At 37.6% G+C, this 22,228-nt stretch overlaps 1 protein-coding gene across 2 annotated transcripts in view; it reads right to left on the bottom strand.

The window, feature by feature from the left end:
• The window catches only part of MARCHF1 (membrane associated ring-CH-type finger 1), a 250,412-nt gene that overhangs the window by 96,938 nt on the left and 131,246 nt on the right, over nt 1-22,228 (bottom strand). For both annotated transcript variants that reach the window (XM_064449772.1, XM_064449771.1), the window contains exon 3: nt 6,962-7,101. In XM_064449772.1, the coding sequence (XP_064305842.1) occupies nt 6,962-7,063 (102 nt within the window). In that variant the 5' untranslated portion in view covers nt 7,064-7,101. The remainder of the gene's footprint in view (nt 1-6,961; nt 7,102-22,228) is intronic.

Genomic DNA, 22,228 nt, shown 5'->3' with positions numbered 1-22,228 from the left:
GGGGAAGAAGGATGAAAGTGAGATGTTTGGAGTTACAGCGTTTGTCTTCCCAAGTAACCCTTACACGTGATGGAGCCCTGCTTTCCTGGAGATGGCTGAACAGCTGCCTGCCCATGGGAAGGAGTGACTGAATTCCTTGTTTTGCTTTGCTTGTGTGCATGGCTTTTGCTTTACCTGTTCAACTGTCTTTATCTCAACCCACAAGTTTTCTCACTTTTACTTTTCTGATTTTCTCCCCCATCCCACTAGGGGCTGCATGGGGCTAAGCTGCCTGCTAGGGTTAAAACAACAAAACCACTTTCCATTGTTTGTTTAATGACCACTGACTGCTATTAACTTGCTCAGTCAACATGATCAGATGTGGCAACCTGGGATCTGCATATGTCAAACAGATAATTCATAAACATTTTACTTTCTCTTAGAGAAGCAGATGGTGTAATTTGCTTGCATATAAAAAATCCTTCCTTAGAGTTGAATTAGATGCTTGATCATTTACCACGACTTCCAAACTTCATTTGCACATACAAACATAAATTACCTAGTTACTCACATGACTATTCTTTCGCATATATTCACCCATAATTATGGTGGAGAATGCAACAGGGAAAAGCAGTATGTACTAATAACTACAATTCAGCATTAAGTATGTGCTCATGTCCCATTAGCTTCATGTGCTTAACAAGATGTACTGAATCAAGGACCAGTCCATACCCTATGCAGAACAGACTGTACATAACTATTAAGAACATACATTGTGACAATGCTCAAGTTCTGATTTAGGACCCCAAGAAGCGTCACGCACTGAGCAAAGACAGGCAGTCACAGAACTGCTTCTAGTCAAATTGCTTAATCAATGTTAATACATATTTATGTACTCCCATCAAACTAATTTAAACTAACCATACATATGCTTACGGAATCATAGTACAAATAGATACTGTCTGTACAAAGATAAGTGACTCATGAAGAAAGAATTTAAAATTGTACATTTTCTATTATATCCATTATCCTTTCAGAAGACAAAAAACTGCAAATACTATTGCATAGAATTATGAGCTTTCAAGATCTGGATTCTCTTCAATTAAGGAAGAAAACATTACTATTCTCTCCCCAACTCCAGCAAAAATCAGAGAAAGGGAAAAATGAAAAAGATATGAAATTGCATCTGAGAAAAGAAAAAACCTGTAGAGAATAATCTAAACATCTTCAGATTTGCCTGAACGAATGCCTACTTCAGAAGAGATAAATATAGTAGATGAAGCCTACATGAAATAGAAAAGCAAATAAACATACTAGAGAGTAATGAAAACAGCAAGAATTACCGGGGGGGGGGGGGGGGGGGAAGCAACCCATATTAAAACTTTCAAAAAAGGAAGTTAAATAGGAAAAGGTCTTTTTGCTAAAGAAATATTAAAAAAACCAGTGAACAGAAAAGACTAGGGGAACAATAGTAATTTGAATTTATACAGTCTTCATGTACTGAACAAAACTTAACATAGTCTAGGTTTGCTCTCAAACTAAAATAATAGTTAGCTACAAAACTTCTATCAATAAAGAGATTCTAAATCTACACAGTACGATAAATGTGTTACTGCATAGAGAATAATTAGTGTCACAAGTGTTAGGAACAGAAAGCTCGATCTGGAATACTGGTCTACTGGAATAGTTTGAACACCCATGTTCAAACTGGAGCAGGAACAGGCAAGACCTTTTAAGATAGCCCTGGGAATGGGAATGGGAACATGGAAACTATTACGAAAAGGGAAAGTAAAGGTGAAAACCTATATTACAGGTCTCTAAAAAGAAATCTTATAATGAACATTAGGAAGGATGAACTTTTGAAGTTTAGAAACAATGTATACAGGAAAAATAAGCATAAATTGATAATAAATTCAGCTTGGAAAATAGATAATGATTTCTAGCTATCAAGAAGCAAAGTCAATTCCAGCTTTATGTCCCTCTACACCAAGTTAATGGACTATAGGAAATTGTTTTGAGTATGAAAAAAATGAGGTCTACTCTCTTTGAATCTAAAATTATCAATACAATTCCCCAAATACAGAAAATTGTAACATTAAACAGTATTTTTTTTTGAGAAGTTCTGCTTCCTTTCATTATAGAATGATTCAAAACTTTTGAGGTATGCTCATAACCAAGAAGGTAGAGTTTCACCTAAAATTGAACACAAAGGCTTTAATCTTCAAATAAAGTAGACTGAGGTGATAAAGCCTGGGAATAATATTATAATTAAGTTGAAAACAACAATGGGGAAATGTTTCCAAGAATATTTAGCTGAGTTTTGCTCAAATGTTTCAGAATTTACTTGATTTGAATGAAACTGGAACACCTTAACATCAAATAAAATTAAACAGGATTTTAACTCCTTAAATTTATTTCAGTGTTTTCATGACCTAATTTCTTTTTTTCCCCACACTGCTGTTAAACATTCCATTTACTTACTTAATGAAAAAAGTGATCTTTTAATGATCGTAACCTGCTTCCTACTCCACAAGCTTCCTTCTTTCTTTCACTAAGAGAGAAAAATAGACATTTTCATAAAAATTAATAAGACATACTTGCAATTTTGAGATTATTCCCCTTTGGTAAAGTGGTATTGCTTCATTTTCCAGTGCTAAAGCCTGTATCTTCACTCAAGACCAGATGGAAAATTTTTCAACATTGAAAGGCTAAGACTACTAAACAAAATCAAAGCTGACTGGAAACAATATTTCTGTTTTAAAATGTTCATCAAGAAAATAAGGGTTTTCAGCCTACAGCCCACAAGCTGGAAAGGCACAACAGCAAAAACTTATACTGACTGTCATTTACTTCAGAAGCGAGGGATAGAAGGAGTAATGGTTAAGAGAGCAGGAAGTGAAGGAAATTAAGAGGAAAGCTTGGCAGGGCGCAAGAGATATTGCTTTATTTCCTGACATGAAGATTATTATTCTATAGACAATCATGACATAAAGGACACAAGATATCATCCCTAGCTGTTTATATCCCTGGCTTTCATACACGCTTCATCAACTAAGCAGCAGTCCATACAGTTTCATGCAAACTTATTTTTTAACAAATTTTAATATTAATAAGTTTTAATATTAATAATATTAAAACATGCTAATTCTATTGATTCAGCTTTATTCCCAGTTCATCATTTCTAAATCCCATCTGATAGATTGGAATGTTTATCTTTGGAATATCAAACTGAATTAAATGTTGACTAGCAGTCAAGCAGGAATCGAAATATGCAAATATTCACTTATCTAAATTCCTTAATAGCTAACACCTATTACTAGAAATACCCAAACATTTATAGTAATTAAATAAAATTAAAAACAAAAACAGTAATAGTAATTACATATGGGGATAATATACTTGAAATTTCTTGTTTCATGACTCATTGCTCTTTAATTTCCTTTTATTTCTCTGAAAGAGAAGAATTCCAGATGAAAGTGAGCTATAATAATAATTTAGGATATTAAGTAAACTGTAACATTTGCAATTTTTAGTGCTACCTTTTTGTGCTCTCTTCCTTAGCAGAAACTTACATTCCATATAATCTATCCTTGAATAAGATCATTTTACCACATTAAGTAGGGCTTCTTTTTTTTCACCAGAACTTCAACAACTTTCAAACAGACCATTGCCTGTTCATTTATAACTCTCTTCATACTCTTTAGAATACCACATTTCATCAGTGGACTTACCGGACATCTGCTGGAAATACAATACAGCAGAGAGGAAAAAGTCTAGGAGGTTCCTGGAGTGTGTGGAAGATAACTTCCTGATAGAGCTGGTAAGTGAGACTACCAGGGAGGTGCCTCACTTGACCTTCTGTTAACAGAGGAGGACTGGTGGGAGATGTGGTGGTCAGAGACCATCTTGGGCTTTAGTGACCATGATATAATTGATTTCTCAATTCTTGGCAAAGTAAGGAGGGGGGTCAGCAGAACCACTACCATGGACTTCTGGAGGGCAGACTTTGGCCTCTTCAGGGCACTGCTTGGGAGAGTCCCTTGGGTGGCAGTCCTGAAGGGCAAAGGGGTCTGGGAAGGCTCAGCATTCTTCAGGAAGGAAGTCTTAAAGGTGCAGAAGCAGGCTGTCCCCACATGCCATAAGATAAACCAGCAGGGAAAGCAACCGGCCTCGCTGAACAGGGAGCTTTTGCTGGGACTCAGTAAAAAAAGGAGAGTCTACCACTTTTGGAGGAAGGGCCAGGCAACTCATGAAGAGCACAGGGACCTCATTAGGTCATACAGAGAGAAGATTAGAAAGTCAAAAGCCCAGCTAGAACTCAATCTGGCCACTGTTGTAAGGGATAACAAAAAAATTGTTTTTACAAACACATTAACAACAAAAAGAGAGCCAAGGAGAATCTCCATCCTCTATTGGATGCAGGGGGGAACACTGACACCAAGGACAAGGAAAAGGCTGAGGTACTTAATGCCTTTTTTGCCTCAGTCTTTAAACAGTCAGACCAGTTATGCCCAGGGTATTCAGCCCCGTGAACAGGAAGGCAGGGATGGGAAGCAGAATAAACCCCCTCATAATCCAGGAGGAAGTAGTTTATGATCTGCTGCTCCACCTGTCTATGGGCCAAATGGGATCCACCCAAGAGTACTAAGGGGGCTGCCAGTGGAGCTTGCCAAGCCACTCTCCATCATTTATCAGCAGTCCTGGTTAACAGGGGAGGTTCCAGATGACTGGAGGCTTGCTGATGTGATGTTCATCTACACCAAGGGCCAGAAGGAGGATCCAGGTAACTACAGGTCATTCTGCCTGACCTCGGTACCGGGAAAGGTTATGGAGCCGTGCATCTTGAGTGTGCTCACCAGGCACGTGCAGAACAACCAGAGGATCAGGCCCAGCCAGCGTGGCTTCATGACAGGCAGGTCCTGCCTGACCAGCATGATCTCCTTCTATGACCAGGTGACCCACCTGGTGGGTGAGGGAAAGGCTGTGGATGTTGTCTATCTGGACTTCAGCAAAGCCTTTGATACTGTCTCACACAGCACCCTCCTAGAGAAGCTGGTGGCTCATGGCTTAGGCAGGTGTACTCTTCACTGGGTAAAAAACTGGATGGCCGAGCCCAGAGAGCTGTGGTGAATGGAGCTAAATCCAGTTGGCAGCCAGTCACAAGCGGTGTTCCCCAGGGCTCAGTGTTGGAGCCAGTCTTTAATATCTTCATCAGTTATCTGGATGAGAGGACTGAGTGCACCTTCAGTAAATTTGCAGATGATAAGTTTCCAAATTGGGTGGGATCGTCAATCTGCTGGAGGGCAGGAATGCTCTGCAGAGGGATCAGGACAGGCTGGATCAGTTGTATGAGGTTTAACAAGGTCACATCCTGGGTCCTGCACTTGGGTCACAACAGCCCCATGCAATGCTACAGCCTTGGGGAAAAGTGGCTGGGGGGCTGCCTGGCAGAGAAGGACCTGGGGGTGTTGGTTGACAGCCGGCTGTGAACATGAGCCAGCAGTGTGCCCAGGTGGCTGAGAAGGCTAAGGGCATCCTGGCTGTTATGAGGAATAGTGTGGCCAGCAGGACTAGGGAAGGGATCATGCCCCTGTACTTGGCACTGGTGGGGCCACACCTTGAATATTGTGTTCAGTTTTGTGTCCCTCAGTACAAGAGGGACATTTTGTTGCTGGAGTGTGTCCAGAGAAGGGCAACAAAGCTGGTGAAGAATCTGGAGAATGAGTCTTATGAGGAGCAGCTGAGGGAACTGGGATTGTTTAGTCTGGAGAAGAGGAGGCTGAGGGGAGACGTTATTGCTCTCTACAGCTGCCTGAAAGGAGGTTGTAGCGAGGTGGGTGTTGGTCTGTCCTCCCTAGTAACTTGTGATAGGATGAGAGGAAATGGCCTCTAGTTGCATCAAGGGAGGTTTAGATTGGATATTAGGAAAAAATTTTTTACTGAAAGAGTGGTCAGGCACTGGAACAGGCTGCCCAGAGAGGTGGTGGAGTCGCCATTCCTGGAGGTGTTCAAAAAACATGTAGACGTTGCACTGTGGGACGTGGTTTAGAAGGCATGGTGGTGTTGGGTTGATGGTTGGATTTTATGATCTCAGAGGTCTTTTCCAACCTTAATGATTCTATGATTCTACAAACAATTATTTGCCTTTCCGCTTAGGTGTCATCACATCCATGCTTCAACAACTGGAGGGCAGTACCTCCTGATACCTCATGCTTCTCAGCATAGGAAAATGCTGTGCCTATATTAAACTTAATATTGAAATTGGACCAGGCATATTTAACTGAACATGTTCAAAATAATCAGTTTTGCTGTAGTCTGAAAATGTCAATACAGTTGAAGAAAAACAAGTACATAGACCATTTCTGCTTTTACATGTGGGGCAGTTTGAAACCTTTACATTCAAGTATCAGTTCTTACTCACCTGGGGAGGTTTATTGATGTAAATGGATTTATCTGAATGAGCAAAAACTGCGGGATTAAAATTCTTGTCAATGAGCCACTTTGTTCAACTTCACACAATTCATGATAACTCTACTATTTAAACTGTCAACTTTACATTGTCTGAACATCTACTAACAATAACTCTGCATGCAGAAACTCAACCATCTCTTGCGGCATCATGTTACCTAGGTACCTTTAGATAATGTCCAGCTGTATTCATCAGGGACCAAATGCCATTGCATTGATTAAGACCACAAAGAATATAAGTGCTCCATACTAGGGCATTTCCTGCTTAAAGACTTTACCATTCACAAAACATCAATACTGATTTATAGATATTGCATGCAAGTCAAAATGGACCATGCATAACATAAAAGATGAAAAAATAGCAAATGGAAAGAGTAAATAGCTATAATGTCAAAGGATTTCACATACTGAGGCAATGCAATCAATGGCAAATGCTACAATATTCAAAATAAATTTAACACCTCTGAAATTCATCTGAGCATGCCACCATCATGAAATGCAACTTTTCACTCACCAAAGTAGAGTTATGTGAAGCATCACCTGAGACCTCGGGTGTTCTTGTGCTGTTTGGAAGTCTGTGAGGGTTACGAGCTATCGCTTGGCACCAGCCCAACATTTTCTGCTTCCACTTATCCCTTCTCAATTTCTGAAATTCTGAAAATAATTTAGATTCCCTGAAACATTGACACTTTGAATTTATTGCGTGCATGTCTCTGGATGCATGCCTTTAAAAACAGCTTATTAAGTTATATCTAAACAAGATAATAAACATATTTTTAGAAGAACATGTTTATTTAAAGTACTCCAAAGGGTTACGCCATGCAGGTTAGAAAAGAGCTATGCACTTTCAGCATACCTTACATGTATTATTACTATTTCACTGCCAGTGAATTCAGTGCCTTCTCCCCATGATAAATCTTTCTCAAGTTGTCACTTTTTAATAATGAAAAATAAAATGTTGTTTTAAAGGAATTTTATTACAAAATGACTGTGAAAATAGCAAAATTCCTAAAACCATATAACATTTGGATGCAATACCCCACATTCCCTGAAACAACTAGAAACAGCCCTAAAGCAGTAGCAGATATTTAATACAAATCAACAGTGTGTAAACACGCATACGTGTATGTATTCATTCCCCCACACACCAGAATACCTGGCTTGTCTTGAAGTGTTACACTAGGACGTACTGTAAACAGCAAGAAGTACTGTACATTCACTAGCAATAAATGCTACATGCCAACTGCAAGTTTCATGTGAACAACTTCTTAGTTCGTAACAGTGACAAAATACCTTTTAAGTAACACTAACACATTCTGGAAATGCAGCACTAGTAAGGTTTTTTTTAAGCATAAGAAACCTTCATAAGTATTTTTAAAATTTCACAATCTACTTTTCCCAGTTGAAATGGGTAATGTAGGTATTCAGTGCAAAACTTTTCTAGTTAATTACAAAAAATAACTTTGAGAATTTTTTTTCTCCACAACATCTGAAGCAATTTATAATCTGATTCTTTATAACACTTTTTAATTTAAAACATGTTATCCTGGAACACCATGAAACAAACAAAGATTAACCTAGCAGATTGAGTGCCTAGTACTCCAAATTAGGTTAGCACTAGATTTAATAGATCTGGAACACACATACAATAACGCTAAAGACCTCACATTGTAAAGTAGCACCGATTTAATGTCACTGAATATTATGTACTTGTAAAGTAGGTTTATTTTTTCTGCAATACATGCAGTAGAGAATACATGCTTGTGTTTATAGCAGGCTTTCATCTTCCCAGGTTCTGCTTCTGACAAACTATAGCCCCTTCTTGAATAAATACAGTTCTAACGTTTCCACACTTACCATTAATATATAATTTTCAAAGTGTGAAATACACAAAACCTTATTTTTCCACACCACCTCATGGAATTGAGAGTAAGAATAAGTGAGAACTAGCCTTAGCTTTAGCGCACTGGGATGACTAGATGAGTAAGTCTACAGCTGAACTAATTCTTATTAATTTTTCAGTCTCTTGACATCATAACATGACATAAAAATATATGCCAGTAAAGCATTAATAACATGAAGACTGTGACACAGTCTGTTGACTCTCTGTGGAGTCAAATCCATTTTTCCATTATAAAAGATTTCAGTTGTAGACTTTCAAGACCTTGGTCCTCGAGGGCATGAGTACAACCCAGCAAAGGCTTCACGATGAGAAATCTAGCTGAAGCTCTGACTAAACTGTCACCAACTTAGCAGCAGTTACAATTTCCACTGGATCAGAGCATCCACTCTTCTGCAAGCCCTACAAGGTATTTGTTTTCCTTAATTTTGTGAAAGCAACTATCAGAATTTTACATACCAGACGGGTTGGTTTTGAAATTGAAGGAAGTACCAGTGAACAGCTTGCGTACACCCTGTACACAGACACTGAACCCATGTTTTAAATGTTTTTCATTGTATATCCAACTTATCATGATGCACTTACAAGTAAAACTGGAGATTCAGAAAAAGTATCAGAAGGACAAGCATATGCACATGTCCTCATCTGCAAAATGAGACAACTGATCACAATTTTTATTTTTTCAAGCTTCTGCAAATTCTAGGTAATTTCTACATCATTTGTTCTGGAATACTATTTACCAACTGAGGAGGACTGAAACAACAGCGGAGTCTGATTTCTAATTAAACTAGTACCTATGCTGTCCCTCCCTGCTTTTTAAGTGGAAGCACACAGAGTCTTCTGAGAAAATAAAATGTCCTTTCAAAACTATTCTCATGCCTCTGGAATTTCCTGGTTTTCATTCAAAACTTCAAGCAGAAAATATTTCAATATTGTTTAGATTTTTCAAAATTAGTGAAACCATTTATTTCTGCTGCTCTGGAATCCATCACAGCGGTTCCTCACATATTGCCCAGTAAGCAGCGATTAAGAGCAGAGGAGGGGGATTGTACCAGGTATGACACTGGTCAACTCTATTAGACTGGGTGAAAAGGGATGGACTGCTGGTGCTCTGTTTATGACTGCTCTTGGGGCTGGGCAAAGAGGTACCACTTGCTTTACAGCTAATGAGTGAAGTTTGTAAAAAAGACGTTGAGCCAATCTTTCATGCCACTTGAACCTTCGCAGACAGACAAACAGCTCAAGGGAAGTGGTTTTCCACTGCACACAGGATTGATGGGTAGCTTTAATTTGTTAAGATTGCTGAACTGCATTTTCCAAGGATCAGTAAGTTATTGTTGTGTATTTTTTGTGCAGATGCCTGGAAACTACATATTAATGCTGGCTAGAGAAAAAGAGTCCTAAAAAAAATTAACAAAACACAAAATGTGTATTTGGAATAAATGTAAGATTTTTTTTTTTTTTAAGTCTCCCCCAGAAGAATACTGTGTAAATATTACAGCTCAGAGGAATATATATCTAAATTTTTGGCTTACTATGTGTGAAAAGATCCCAGACTTCGCTGTACCTCTGAATGTACACCACGAACAAGAAGGCTACATGTTCAGCTGGTGCAGCTCACTGCTTGGGAGCCTTTCACTGCTTTGGTTCTTCCCTGAGGAAAGAATATGAACTTGAAAAAAATATAAAGCATACACCTTTTAAGAAAGTCTTCACACTGATTTTGAAAGAATATTTCAATCATTATTTACATGATACATCTCTCCAGAACACTGTTCAGATGGAGAACTTCCTGACCATTCTCCCACAAGAATATCCAGTCTTTCTATTACTGGGGGGGGGGGAAAAAGACCTTTAAAATAGTCACTGTAACACTTCCTTCTCTGAACCAAATACACACAAACATGTTTTTGTAAAGGCAATAAAATGAACATAGTATATTTAAGATAAGTGCTTGGAAAGGTACCCTAGGAATAAAATTATGGTTCCCAAGTTCCTAGAGCTCTAAGGCCAGATTAAAAGTCTGCTACAGCCACTGATGAGCAGCTGCTCACCTTAGTTAGCTGAACCTTCCTTTTCAACCATCATACTTTTGATCACTTATTAAGGAGGGAAGCTTCAGGTTTTCACTTAAGACCCTTTCCAGTATTCTGTTACTTCTTATGAATTATTATCTTACCACTATTTTAGGCTTGTATTTTAATATAGCTTTATGTGTCAGGCTACCTACTTAGTTTCTGATTGTCTACCAAATTTTCAAGTAAACTTTCAGCAGAAACGAATCTATATTGCTGCATGTTTCAGTGTACAGTGAATTCTCCCAGAGGTGTGTTTAGCATAGAGAAGTAATGCAACTCCACCATCTCTAGAGTCATGTACTCCTCACACTTGGGGTGCTTGTAAGCCAATTCAACCTGAGAATACAATTTTACATATCACATACAAGCATATATGTTATACTACACAGTTTGGGTATGATCACACATGAAGCGGAAAAAATGGGGCTGGACTCTTTTTAGTGGTGCCCAATGACAGGACAAGGGGGAATGGGCACAAGTTGGAACACAGGAAGTTCTACCTCAATATGAGAAAAAACTTCTTCCCTGTGCAGGTGACAGAGTAGTGGCACAGGCTGCCCAGGGAGGGTGTGGTGTCTCCTTCCCTGGAGACATTCAAAACCCGCCTGGATGCGTTCCTGTGCCCCCCGCTCTAGGTGTGCCTGCTCATGCAGGGGGGTTGGACAAGATGGTCTCCAGAGGTCCCTTCCAACCCCTGCCATTCTGTGATTCTGTGAAATAGCTTAGTCTAGGGAATATTCTACAAAATTACTCTGCACAGCTGGATACTCCTGGCACTTAGAAATGAAAAAGAACCATAAATACCAGACAACAGCTGTATTTGAGTATGACAAAGGTAGCTATTTGCAGTCATTACATTTTGAGTTTCTACAGTCGAGACAGGTATATGGCATTTTAAGAAACTGCAGCAGAAGCTCTATAATGTCAGCTGGCAAGAAGTCTAGGTTCTCAGAGTTTTACTGCACCTTTTAAAACCATCTTAGTTCAGAGCTCCACAGAGTCTACCTGAGCCACGGGTCTAGCGAAGAGTGGATGCCCAAGATTCAGTGTGTGCCATCTACCTGTGGCAACAGGCCTCCAAGGATCTGCAAGGAGACCATTCCAAAGAGTCACACCACCATCACCCCTCAGTAAGCGATCGATCAATCCTTTCTATACTGCCTATACCTGTGAAGACACAGAGTCATCTGATTATAGCTACAGTCCTATTGTGTTCCTCTTGGGGTGTAGAACTACTTGGAACATTTGCAATTCTTTTTTGCCCTGAGGAATCAAAGTGATGACTACGACTGTATAGGTCATGACTGAAAGGAGGATTTGCACTTGCTCATATGATTGAAGAACCACCACCACCTCAGATAAATTGCCTGGAAAAAACCCTTAATTTATCCCCTAAAAATTTGTTTAAAATTAAAAGAATTACTTTATTCATACTTTTTCAGAGGAGACAATTTTTACTTATAATTTAGGCAAGGAAAGGGGCATACAGAATTATAGATTCAAGTACATCTTGCACAACATTAATACTAAATAGGGGTTCAGTTAAAACTGATATATTAAAAATTAGCCAGTTATAGGAAATAAAAGCATAATGTCTCCAAAAATAGTTCATTAATCTGCGAGAGAAAAGAATCAGTAAGCTAAACTCAGGAATATAATTAGATTCAGGTAACAAAGGCCTCAGTAAAGGCTGAATTAAGATGAAGTACGAGAAGGTTATGCTTTTTCAGTCCTTACCAGGATCTAACAGCTACTATAGAACACCAAGAAATTGAACACAAAACACACTGTTCTTTATCCAAGCTAAATAGTTTTGTTCTCTTTGTTTCAAGATTCCCAACAGCAATCAAAGTGATGGTATTTGTCCAGCAACTAAGCACACGGCACGACTTGGCAGATCATCAAAATATTTCAGGAGAAGAGCTGCAGGAATATTAAAATGCAAATAGCCTTCAACTGCTGAGCTCTGGTTAAGAGAAATACAGACCCTGTTGTTCTTTGTATCTCTCTTGTCTGAGTCTTATCAAGCTGTGACTTCCAATCAATTATTCTAATTTGAATACAGACATAAATTCATGGGCTGGATGCACCAGAAAGCTCTGGTAGCTCATGCTGTTTTTGTGTCACAAGTGAGCCATAGCCTTTTGTCAACCAGCAACTCAATATTATTCTACAACTGCTGTGTTTCACAAAAACAGTTCAGGGTAGCCATAGCATAACAAGATAATGACTCTAACTCTGTAATTTTAAAAATAAGAAGCTCAACCTCAAGTTTGAAAGTTATCTCTATATTAACAAAAAAAGAAGAGAAAGTCGTATTAGAATATCTGTGTTAACGCCAACAGCTGTAAAATACTCCAGTTCAGTACAATTCAGTGGTGGCTTTTTAATGCCAGGAGGGGAAAATTAGTTTCCACATACAAATTTGTTAACTGACAGTGAAAACTTTTTTTTTTTCATTGAAGGTGCCACCTGCCTCTCCAAACTGAGGAGTAATTTTGTAAGAAACAGATAAGTCCAGCATTTAATTAATATAACTTGCACTGTTAGTAGCTTCAATGGCCATCAAGCTACTTGAATGTTCTTAATTGATACCTGCAACAATTAGCCTCAATACCTAATGTGTTAGCCTTATTAAAAAAAAAGGCAGACACCAACAAAAAAACAATCACGCTTGCCCACAATTTACTCGATTGACACCTAGAATGATGGTACCTATCAAGAAACAAGTTTTCTTGTATAGCTACAGTCAAATTCCTCTGCAATAAGCAGATGCTAGAAAAGTCAGAAGTCAAACATGTTCTCATATTTATTAATGACTGATTTCAGAATGCTTCTAGGGCACTACTTGAAGAGTAAACCCAATTACGCACAAGTAAATGCATTTCCCAAGATGTAAAGGCAAAACAGAGCTGTCATTTAACTTAGTTATGCTTACAAAAAGTGTCATTCAGCAGCTCTTTAAAAATATAACCTCAGTATCTGCACCCCTCTTTGGAATATTAGAAGTTCTATTATAATCAAGTTTTCTAGAACTTGCCTCAGTCATTTATTTAATCCTGCAAAGTGTCAACTATAGCATCTTCTTAAATTACTATCTATTATCCAATCCATTTTCAGAGACTATAAAGTGGCTATTTTGACAATCCTGTACCATAATTACCCATATCATTATTTCCAACTAAATCTAACCAATGTTTTGTTCTTTTCTATTACACTGCTAATATGTATTTTAGGTTGTCCTTAGCCCTTCAAGACTTTGATTCCTTTTTGGCATAACTAAGGATCCAAATTTCACTCATCACTTAAAACAGTTTAATCATTGAAAATAAATTAACTGGTACAAAAATTTTTGCAGCTAATTTTTGCTTTGTCTAAGCGCTCCATAACCACTACACCCAAAGAGTGACAAGAAATTTTTAAAAGCTTTCAAAGCAAATAGTCTTTTGAGTTACTAGAAATATAAAAATTGTGGGTATGCTTGTCCTCATAGTCACACTTTTTTTTTCCTTTTTGTGCGCAAGGAAAAGTATCTCTTCTGTAAAGCAGAAAGCAATTTTAAATCACTCAAGGCTCTTCAGAGAAACCATGACAGGTTTTTTTTCCCTCCTATGGTAAATTTTTAGCATTGTAATTCTACATCTTTGTATTTGTGAAGACTGCAAGAAGAAAATGTTGAGAAATTAGAAAGGAGAGGCTTACCTATGGCTACTGATTTACTATTAAAAAAATCTTTACACATGTAGACGCTGCCAAATCTATATTTGCCTCTGCAGAGTTTTTTTTTTTTTTTTTTTCCTGAATGGCTTTAATAAGCAACCCCTATACCATCATCAAATATTACTTTGTTTTCTAAAAGGTTCTTGTGCTTAATATCACAGCTACTCTTCTTGGGAATGCTTTGCTCAGCTAAGGCTAGATGTCTCCACTGAATGCCCTCAGAGCTTCCAAAAGCAATGCAACAGTATGTGCTCCTGGCACGTTCCTGCCTACAGGTGAGTGACAAAAAGGTGCCTAACACTTCCCTCAGGACCTCTCCATGTAAATTCCAGATGCATCAGACTCCCAAGTAGAAAGGAGAACAGTCTTGGAACAAACATAAATTTGAGAACAAGAACAAAGTACATGTTCCTGCTTTGTGAGTTTTCATATATTTAACCATATATGGTTGCCAAGCAGCTTAAACCAAAGCTTCAATCAACAACAAAGGCATGACTGGTAAGTGCACGTCTTAAAACCATACTGAGCACTTGGCAGATGGATACTCTTCTGGACAGCCATAGAAATTGCCGACAGCGTAACATGAAAAAAATCCACAAGAAGGTAAATCATTAACTCAAAAAGTTATGCATGTAGTTACCCAAATGTACAGGGCATAAGAAGGTAAAGTGAGTCTTTCATGGACTTCGTTCTGCATATGTACAAGGAAAAGACTATCTCGCAAAGTTTTTCCTTGTTCTTATGTGGTTTATTTAGAGAAGAAGGGTATATTTATGGTGTAAAATAAAACTCACTTTGAATCAGGCTCAGTAAAATACGAAGACGGAGGCAGATGTCGCTTTTTTTTTTAAATCTAATAAAGGTTAGATTTCTGAAAGACATAACTTAACCACTAAACACCCCTGTTTCAAAGGATGGATAATTAATACTAAATTTAAATGAGTTTTTAAGAACAAGGGGAAAATCACATTTCATTGAAGTGACAGAAGTACATATGCCAAAGAGTGCTAAGACCATGCTTGGTCCAACAGAATAAGTGTCTCCCCTTTGTCAGAGAAATATTTTTAATAGAAGTTCTTCTGTCAAATAAAATGTTCTGGACAGTCGTAAACCATCCTCCTCTGACAACCCTAAACACAGAAACCTCATGCTTGTGAGCAGTTCAGATACTGCTCCTGTGATAGGTCTGTCATACAGCACCCACATGAGATGATGGTCACCAGTGCTAGAAAAAAAGCATATCCTGTTGCTTAGATATTATTGCTCTTCATAATGCTGGCTGTCACGGCTCTGCTGCAGCACAGGCTATATCAGAAGGCCACTGCTACATTATCGCTGCTGGTCTCAAATTTTTCTTAACTAATTTCAGATAATTATCAGAATCTCTTTTAGGGTGAGTAACATCAGAATGACGGGAATGTAATCGCTGCACCCCAACTTAATTAACAGAAACACTTCTGTGAAAATCTCACCTGTTCCAATACATTCATTTTGTATATAGAAATAAGATGAAACAATTTTTTTTATAAAAACTTGAGAATAATAATTAAGTCCATTACACCCAGCATATTTTCTGTATGTATTCTCTGCTAATTCTTTAAGAATGAGAGAGAATGTGGTTATATATTATTGTCAATTCGGTTTTTTAATTCAAGGTGCTTACATTAGCGGTTTACGCAGAAGTATGTTTCGTTATTGGTTTTGAGTCTTTGTGCTTTATTTCCCAAACAACCATAGTATCAAAGCATTAACATTTAAAAAATGCTTATCAAATTGTGAGTAGTAGGTTAACACCTTAAAACTATATTTCTTTGACATTAATTAGGTTTTTATGTTTTGCCTCATTTTTTTTAAAGTGTCCTATAATAAATCAGGTTCAGGCCAAATTAAAAACTTAAGAATCCCACTAATTTCAGTTTAGAGTGCCATACTGATATTTACCCAATCTTCTGGCACCTCTCCAGATTTATTATCTAATCAGCAAGTATTTTCTATTTATTTCACTAAGTCAACTACAAACATAAAATCCAGATGAGCTACATAATCATTCAACTTTTTTTTTCCTACTTAATTCTCCAAGTACACCCCGATTTACTTTTTGACAGCAGCAAGAGTGACAAGAATAACTGCTTCCAATAATTATGCCACCATAATTATTATTGTCTAATGAGAACCCCATTCAAATATTATTTCAGCTATTTGAGTCATACTTTTGTATGTACACATTCACTTCAAATACAAAAGTAGGCCTTCGCTTTCTGGAAATTGCGGTCGAAAATTATCACAGTGGCATTATTTGAAAGTTTGTTCATATAATTATTACCTTTTAGGTTAACATATACTTTACTTATGTAAGGGACTCGTTATTTAAGCTGTTACCAGTAACTGGAGCATTAGGCCAGTAGAATCCGTTTATCCTGAAAAACCCTGAGCAGGTCACCTGAAAAACCCTGAGCAAGTCATCTGTCATGATTTCCTCCTAGCAGAGGTCAGATCTTAAGTCATGATCTTCATAATAGGTATCAGAAGGTGGGGAAATATGAAAAAGGATTCCTTGCAATAGTATATTTCAGTTAGTTTAGTGGTAACAACTATTTAATGGGCTTATTTAACCTTTGTTAAAGAGCAATCCAAATTTTCTGCCTTGAGCAGACCTGTTACAAGTTTTCATCAAACATAATCTGGCTCTTATATCAACATATTAGGTATTATACCCAGTTAATCCTTCAGGACAACATAAGCCTTCTTCAACATATTTAGCAGAATTTTCCTTATTATAATGCATACAAGTGTTCTAACAAGAACCTTCCAAGAGAATATCAAATTTTACGTCCTTCTAACTAAAGTCAAGTCTGTAGTTGTTAACAAGAGAGAGCTGTACCTCAGTTTCCAGAGGTGACTCCGAATTTTATGTCAATGAACATTCAGATCAACTATTTCATGACTATTCATCAGTCACGGGATACCTAAATATTTGTATTGTTGGATATGACTGTATTGCTCGCTAATAAGTAGCAAATTCCTTACAAACATTATAAATGCAGCCAGAAACCAAACAATAATGTTTTATAAAATTATCTAACAGAATACGAGGGCAAATTACTAACGGTACTGACAACTGCATAAAAATTAAAACATTATAGTAACAGACCATAATGATTTACTAATTATTATCTATAGAGAATATTGATTTTTGCTTCTTTGTGAGATGCAAACCATACAGGACATGTAAGTTATCGTAACCGCAACACTCGTGACTGCCAGCAAGCTAAGATTCACACAGATCATACGTAAATCACATCTATAATATGCCATTCTACACAAACCATTAAAAGAAATCAAATATGTAAGTATTTGTTGCGTTTGATAATTAAAGCATAAAACTAAGCACAGCATCAGTTTCCTTCTCCTATTTCAAAATAACACTAAGCACAAAATAGGTACCCACCCTCTTGCAAGCACTTACTAAGAACCTCAAAGATAGAAGACATTAGGAAGGATACTGACAAAATGTAAAGGTATAAAACTGAGATCTTGTGTGTATAGCAGAAGACAAACACAACGCTTGATGGCACAGCATTGCTCCCTGGCTCCCTTTAGTGACCGAGTGAACACACAAAGATTTACAACTGTGCCATGGCTGTGGTGCAGCAGCTCAGGCAGGCAGCCAAGTCTCATCCTATGCCACCCAGAAGGTTTGACTTCTGCCTCTGACAACCCACTGAAGCAGGTCATCTTGCAGTTATAACCTTCTCTGACTTTGCTGCCATCCATACTGCTTTCTTTTAGGCTATACTAAACACCAGTGCTGAAGTTGAGACAACAGTATGCAGTATAGTGTGGTGCAGAGATGCCCGAGGCAGCTGTGGGATGTGACATGGCACAGCTACGTTACCCAGTGCGGTCCTGTACAAAGGTCCCATTCCAAAAGCTGTTTAACTGCTGCACCAGAGAGCAGCTCCATGGCTAAGCCATTAGCCTTGCCCTCGTGAGAACTACTGCACAGCGGTGTGAGACCTCCTTAAGCAGTCCCATAGCTTCTCAGATAAACTCAGTACTAACTGAAGTAGCTCTGTAGCGTCGTTTAATGAGTTACCTTCATGTACTTAGTGTGCCCATGCCCTGTAATACCTGAGCACCCCATAATTTTAAATTATTTGTTTTCTCATCATCTCTGTGAGATGAATGTGCTATTCTCCCCCTTCTACAAATGAGGCATAAGAGACAAGCCTTATCTTTCCAAAGATACTTTATACCATTGATGACCTGCATTAAATTCCTTCTCCAGGGTAACCATGCTTTTGATTCAACCAGATCTGGAACCAAACCTTCCACAGCCCTGACAGGCAACATAATTCACTGACACAGGGTCTCTCCTGTGCATAAATACTTGCCCTGGACATCATCTCCTTCAGCTCTTTTTCCCAAGGCACTATTTTTCTTCCTGTTTTGTGAAAGTTTCTCCCTCTTCAGGTACCAGCTCTGGCTTCTTTTGCCTTCAGCACCGATCTATGCACCCTTTTTTGTTCCAATCACTAAAATATATAGCATTTCTCCTGTGTAAAATAGCCTCTTGAGCTGGTCCATAGGTTATGCCTCCTTTCTTCAGCTGCCCAGTTCCTTGAAGTTCAAATTTGATTCATTTACACATTTACACAGTTTACACTGAAATCAGATATTTTTATTTCTTTAAGGCTTAATTAAGGTTTGTGGCACTTTGACATTTCTAGCTCTCTGTTATACCATTTATTTTCATATATAATCTCTAATCACAGCATTCTTGCGTGAATACTCTCATTTGAAGTAAGCAAGCATCCCTCCTTTCTAGCACTAATGGTTTTATTCTCTTCAGAAAAATATATTGAACTAGGAGTGTTTGTTGAAAGAGTTAATAAATCAGAATTTCACCAACAAAATTCTGGTAAGCTTCTAGAACCAATACGTTACCAAATTAAGTAAGCACTCATAAAAGCACATCTACAGATCTGTATAACTTGAACAAACCAATATTTACGACATTATCAAGAGAATTATTTACAATTTTGCAATACATGCCATGCTACAAGTCTCAACTAGCTAATGGGAGTAAGTACATTATTTCCCAATGCCATTCCATTCTCTCTTCCTCAAATGCATGACTGAACTGAGAACAGACTTGCTAAGTACTAGCTCAACAGCTGAGATTTTATTAACGACCCTTTCTCTGTATAGCTCCAAGAAATCAACTTTGCCTCAAGAACCACAAAATAATGGAAAACAGAGATGAATGCAAAAGCATATGTAGGTAGTTGGTCTATATTCAACTTTAACACTTATTTAGAAAGCTAAACAGAGGGAAACTAACTTTGAAAGTAAAGGTTGTGTTTAACTGCAGGCCAGCCTCCCACAAAACTAAAGAGCATTTCAAGAAGTCTTGAGGGGAAAAAGAAATGTGCTGGTGAAAATAATTACATACAGGCTGGCTTGTTATTGCTACTGATAGCACTCACTTTTAAAAGACTTCAAGCGCAAAATGAAGATCCCGGCCCCTCCCCCAGCTTTTGTAATATCTGGGGTATAGCAAATCCAGGTCAGCCCCCTGATAACAAGGCGGAAGTGGATAGGAATAAGAGAAAGACAAATAGAAAAGTGCAGCGAAGACACTTAAACAGTGGGGTCAAACACACTCATCTGTGATGTGAAAAATGGGAAAATGACACATGCACAGACCATGTAATGAAGCAAAGCAGCAGGAAGAGGAATCTTATAGCCCAAGATGACAGTGGTCTTTGGGCACTTGCTTACAGTTGAACTTCCATGGGCATGTTTAATGGATCATTAATCCACACTGCAGTTCTTTACAGTTCAGTTAAAAAGTGAAGGACAGCCTGTTAATCTTGTGTCCGTGCTGAAGCTATGTCACATTTGAAGGATCAGGACCTCCCAGGCTGACAGAGGATATGTGCCAGTATGTTTAGAATGACAACCCATTTATCTGTGCCAACAGAGCACTATGACATGGTGTCCTCAGGAAGGGACAGATTATTTTTGGACACAATACACTGATTCCCTGCGTATGTATTTACCTAAGTCTTTACTGACAACCCATGGGACTGCAGCTTGTGTTTAGTGTTAACAGCTGTTGTTAATGCAGAGTAATATTATGCATTTTATAAGTCTTACGTTTCCCGCTCTGTAATAGAAAATATGTTTGCACTAAGAATATACCTCTACCTGATATCTAAGATCACGTCATCAAGCAAAACAGATAAGTTTTTATTTTTGCTTTTTTTAAGTGACTGTTAAATGGAAGTTCCATCATAAGACTGAAAGAATCTCTCTGTTACCATATATGCAAAATTTCATCCCAGAAAGTTCTCTTCCTACCAAGTAAAAAACCCATGACTGGCAGCATAGAATGAAGGTGCCATATCAAATATGCTTTTCAGCGGAGCAGTAGCTCTACTACAGAAGGAATACTTTTTACAGTTTTACAGACAGCACCGTGTAATCCTTTAAGTTACACGAGTATCAAAAAAGTCCTGAAATAGAAACAACACTGGGAATTAAAATATATTTTGCTTCATGTAAGCTCTGTACAAGTACGAAGAGGCATGGTATCAAAAGTGTGAAAATTACACATTTTCTTTGCTACTGCCATGCTAAAAAAGAAATGTACTAGAATGTATATTTTTCACATTCAGAGACTGGCAAAATAATTAAAATGTACAGACAAGAAAAATGTCAAGCGCACCCTTTAAACACTATGGGAGTTTAGTAATTAGGGTCTTCTCCAGTACAGTTACCACAGTAATGTCACGGGATGTTCATTAGATAAATCTAATTAAATGTTAAGACAACACTATAAAGACATACTTCACTGACAACCACTAATCAGTCCAGGCAATTTATCAGGTCAGCAGAAAGCTATCTCAGTGTAAACATATGGCAGTAGAATGACATACTTCTATTAAATAGTCTACCAGCCAAAATATTATCTATTTTATGCTTACTCACTTTTGCCCCTCCTCTTAGGAAGAAAGATATTTGAAATAAAATTTCTATCATAAAGTAACTCATATATAGTAGTGGGAATTCAGGGTTTCAAAATTTAAATCTTTGTCTGTCTAGATAAAGAATGATCAGGAAACAACCAGCAGCATTCTCAGCATGGCATCAACTTCAACTCCCTGTTAAGTGTTTATACTCACCATTTAGTCTTTATATGTACAGAATAATTCATTTCTCTCCTTCATTCATCTAGCAGCAGGTAAAAACGTTAAATATTCTTCTGAAAATGAAGCAGCTAGTCAATCTTCTGGTATGTGTCAATTAGCAAGAACCAAACCAGGAGGGCTTGGTAGGTGACAAGCAAGACAGGTAGATTCTTATTCCCAGTAACTACTTTTTACTGTTTCTCTATCCTTCTGTTCTGTGATTGTTGAGTTAAGAAAAATAGTTCTCACAGGGAAATCTGTTAGGGTCTTTTAAATATTTCTAAGCTATTTACAAAAATAACCCATTTAAAATGTAATAATTTATTAAATTATTATAAATAATATTTAATTTTAAAACAATTTAATAAAAATAAGTTATCACCCAAAACCTCTTTAGCAGATTTTGAACTAACTGTATATTCAGAATTGATGACCTAGACATTGCTAACAAAATTATTCTGAAAATTATTATTTAAAAATTCTGCAATAAGTCATCACAGACCTATTGTTGTCACAAGTCTAAATTTCACACATATGCTTAACCTAATTCTGAAGATCTAGTATATCTAAATATTTATATTGCAGAATCTAGTTTCCAACAAGATGAATTAAGACTCCCATAAACTATGCTTAGTGTTTGTTTTATAATGGGGAATCTCAGATTAAGAGAAAAGTGCTTTAATTACCTTTGCACATTTGAAAAAGGTTTGCTTGACTACTTTTTGCTAATAGTGAAGTGTAACTATATTCACTATGAACAAAAGCTGCAAGTAATTTTTAAGTTATTCTGGACTATTGCATGATATGCTTTTGATCAGTTAGTACTCGCACAGAGGTGAAACCCGGCCTCGACTTTTTGGCTTCACATAAGAACTGGAGGTTGCCTA

Source organism: Phalacrocorax carbo, chromosome 4, assembly GCF_963921805.1.
Source record: "Phalacrocorax carbo chromosome 4, bPhaCar2.1, whole genome shotgun sequence".
Lineage (NCBI taxonomy): Eukaryota > Metazoa > Chordata > Aves > Suliformes > Phalacrocoracidae > Phalacrocorax > Phalacrocorax carbo.
Note: the sequence above shows the minus strand (reverse complement) of the source record. Positions and strands in the feature narration are given on the sequence as shown.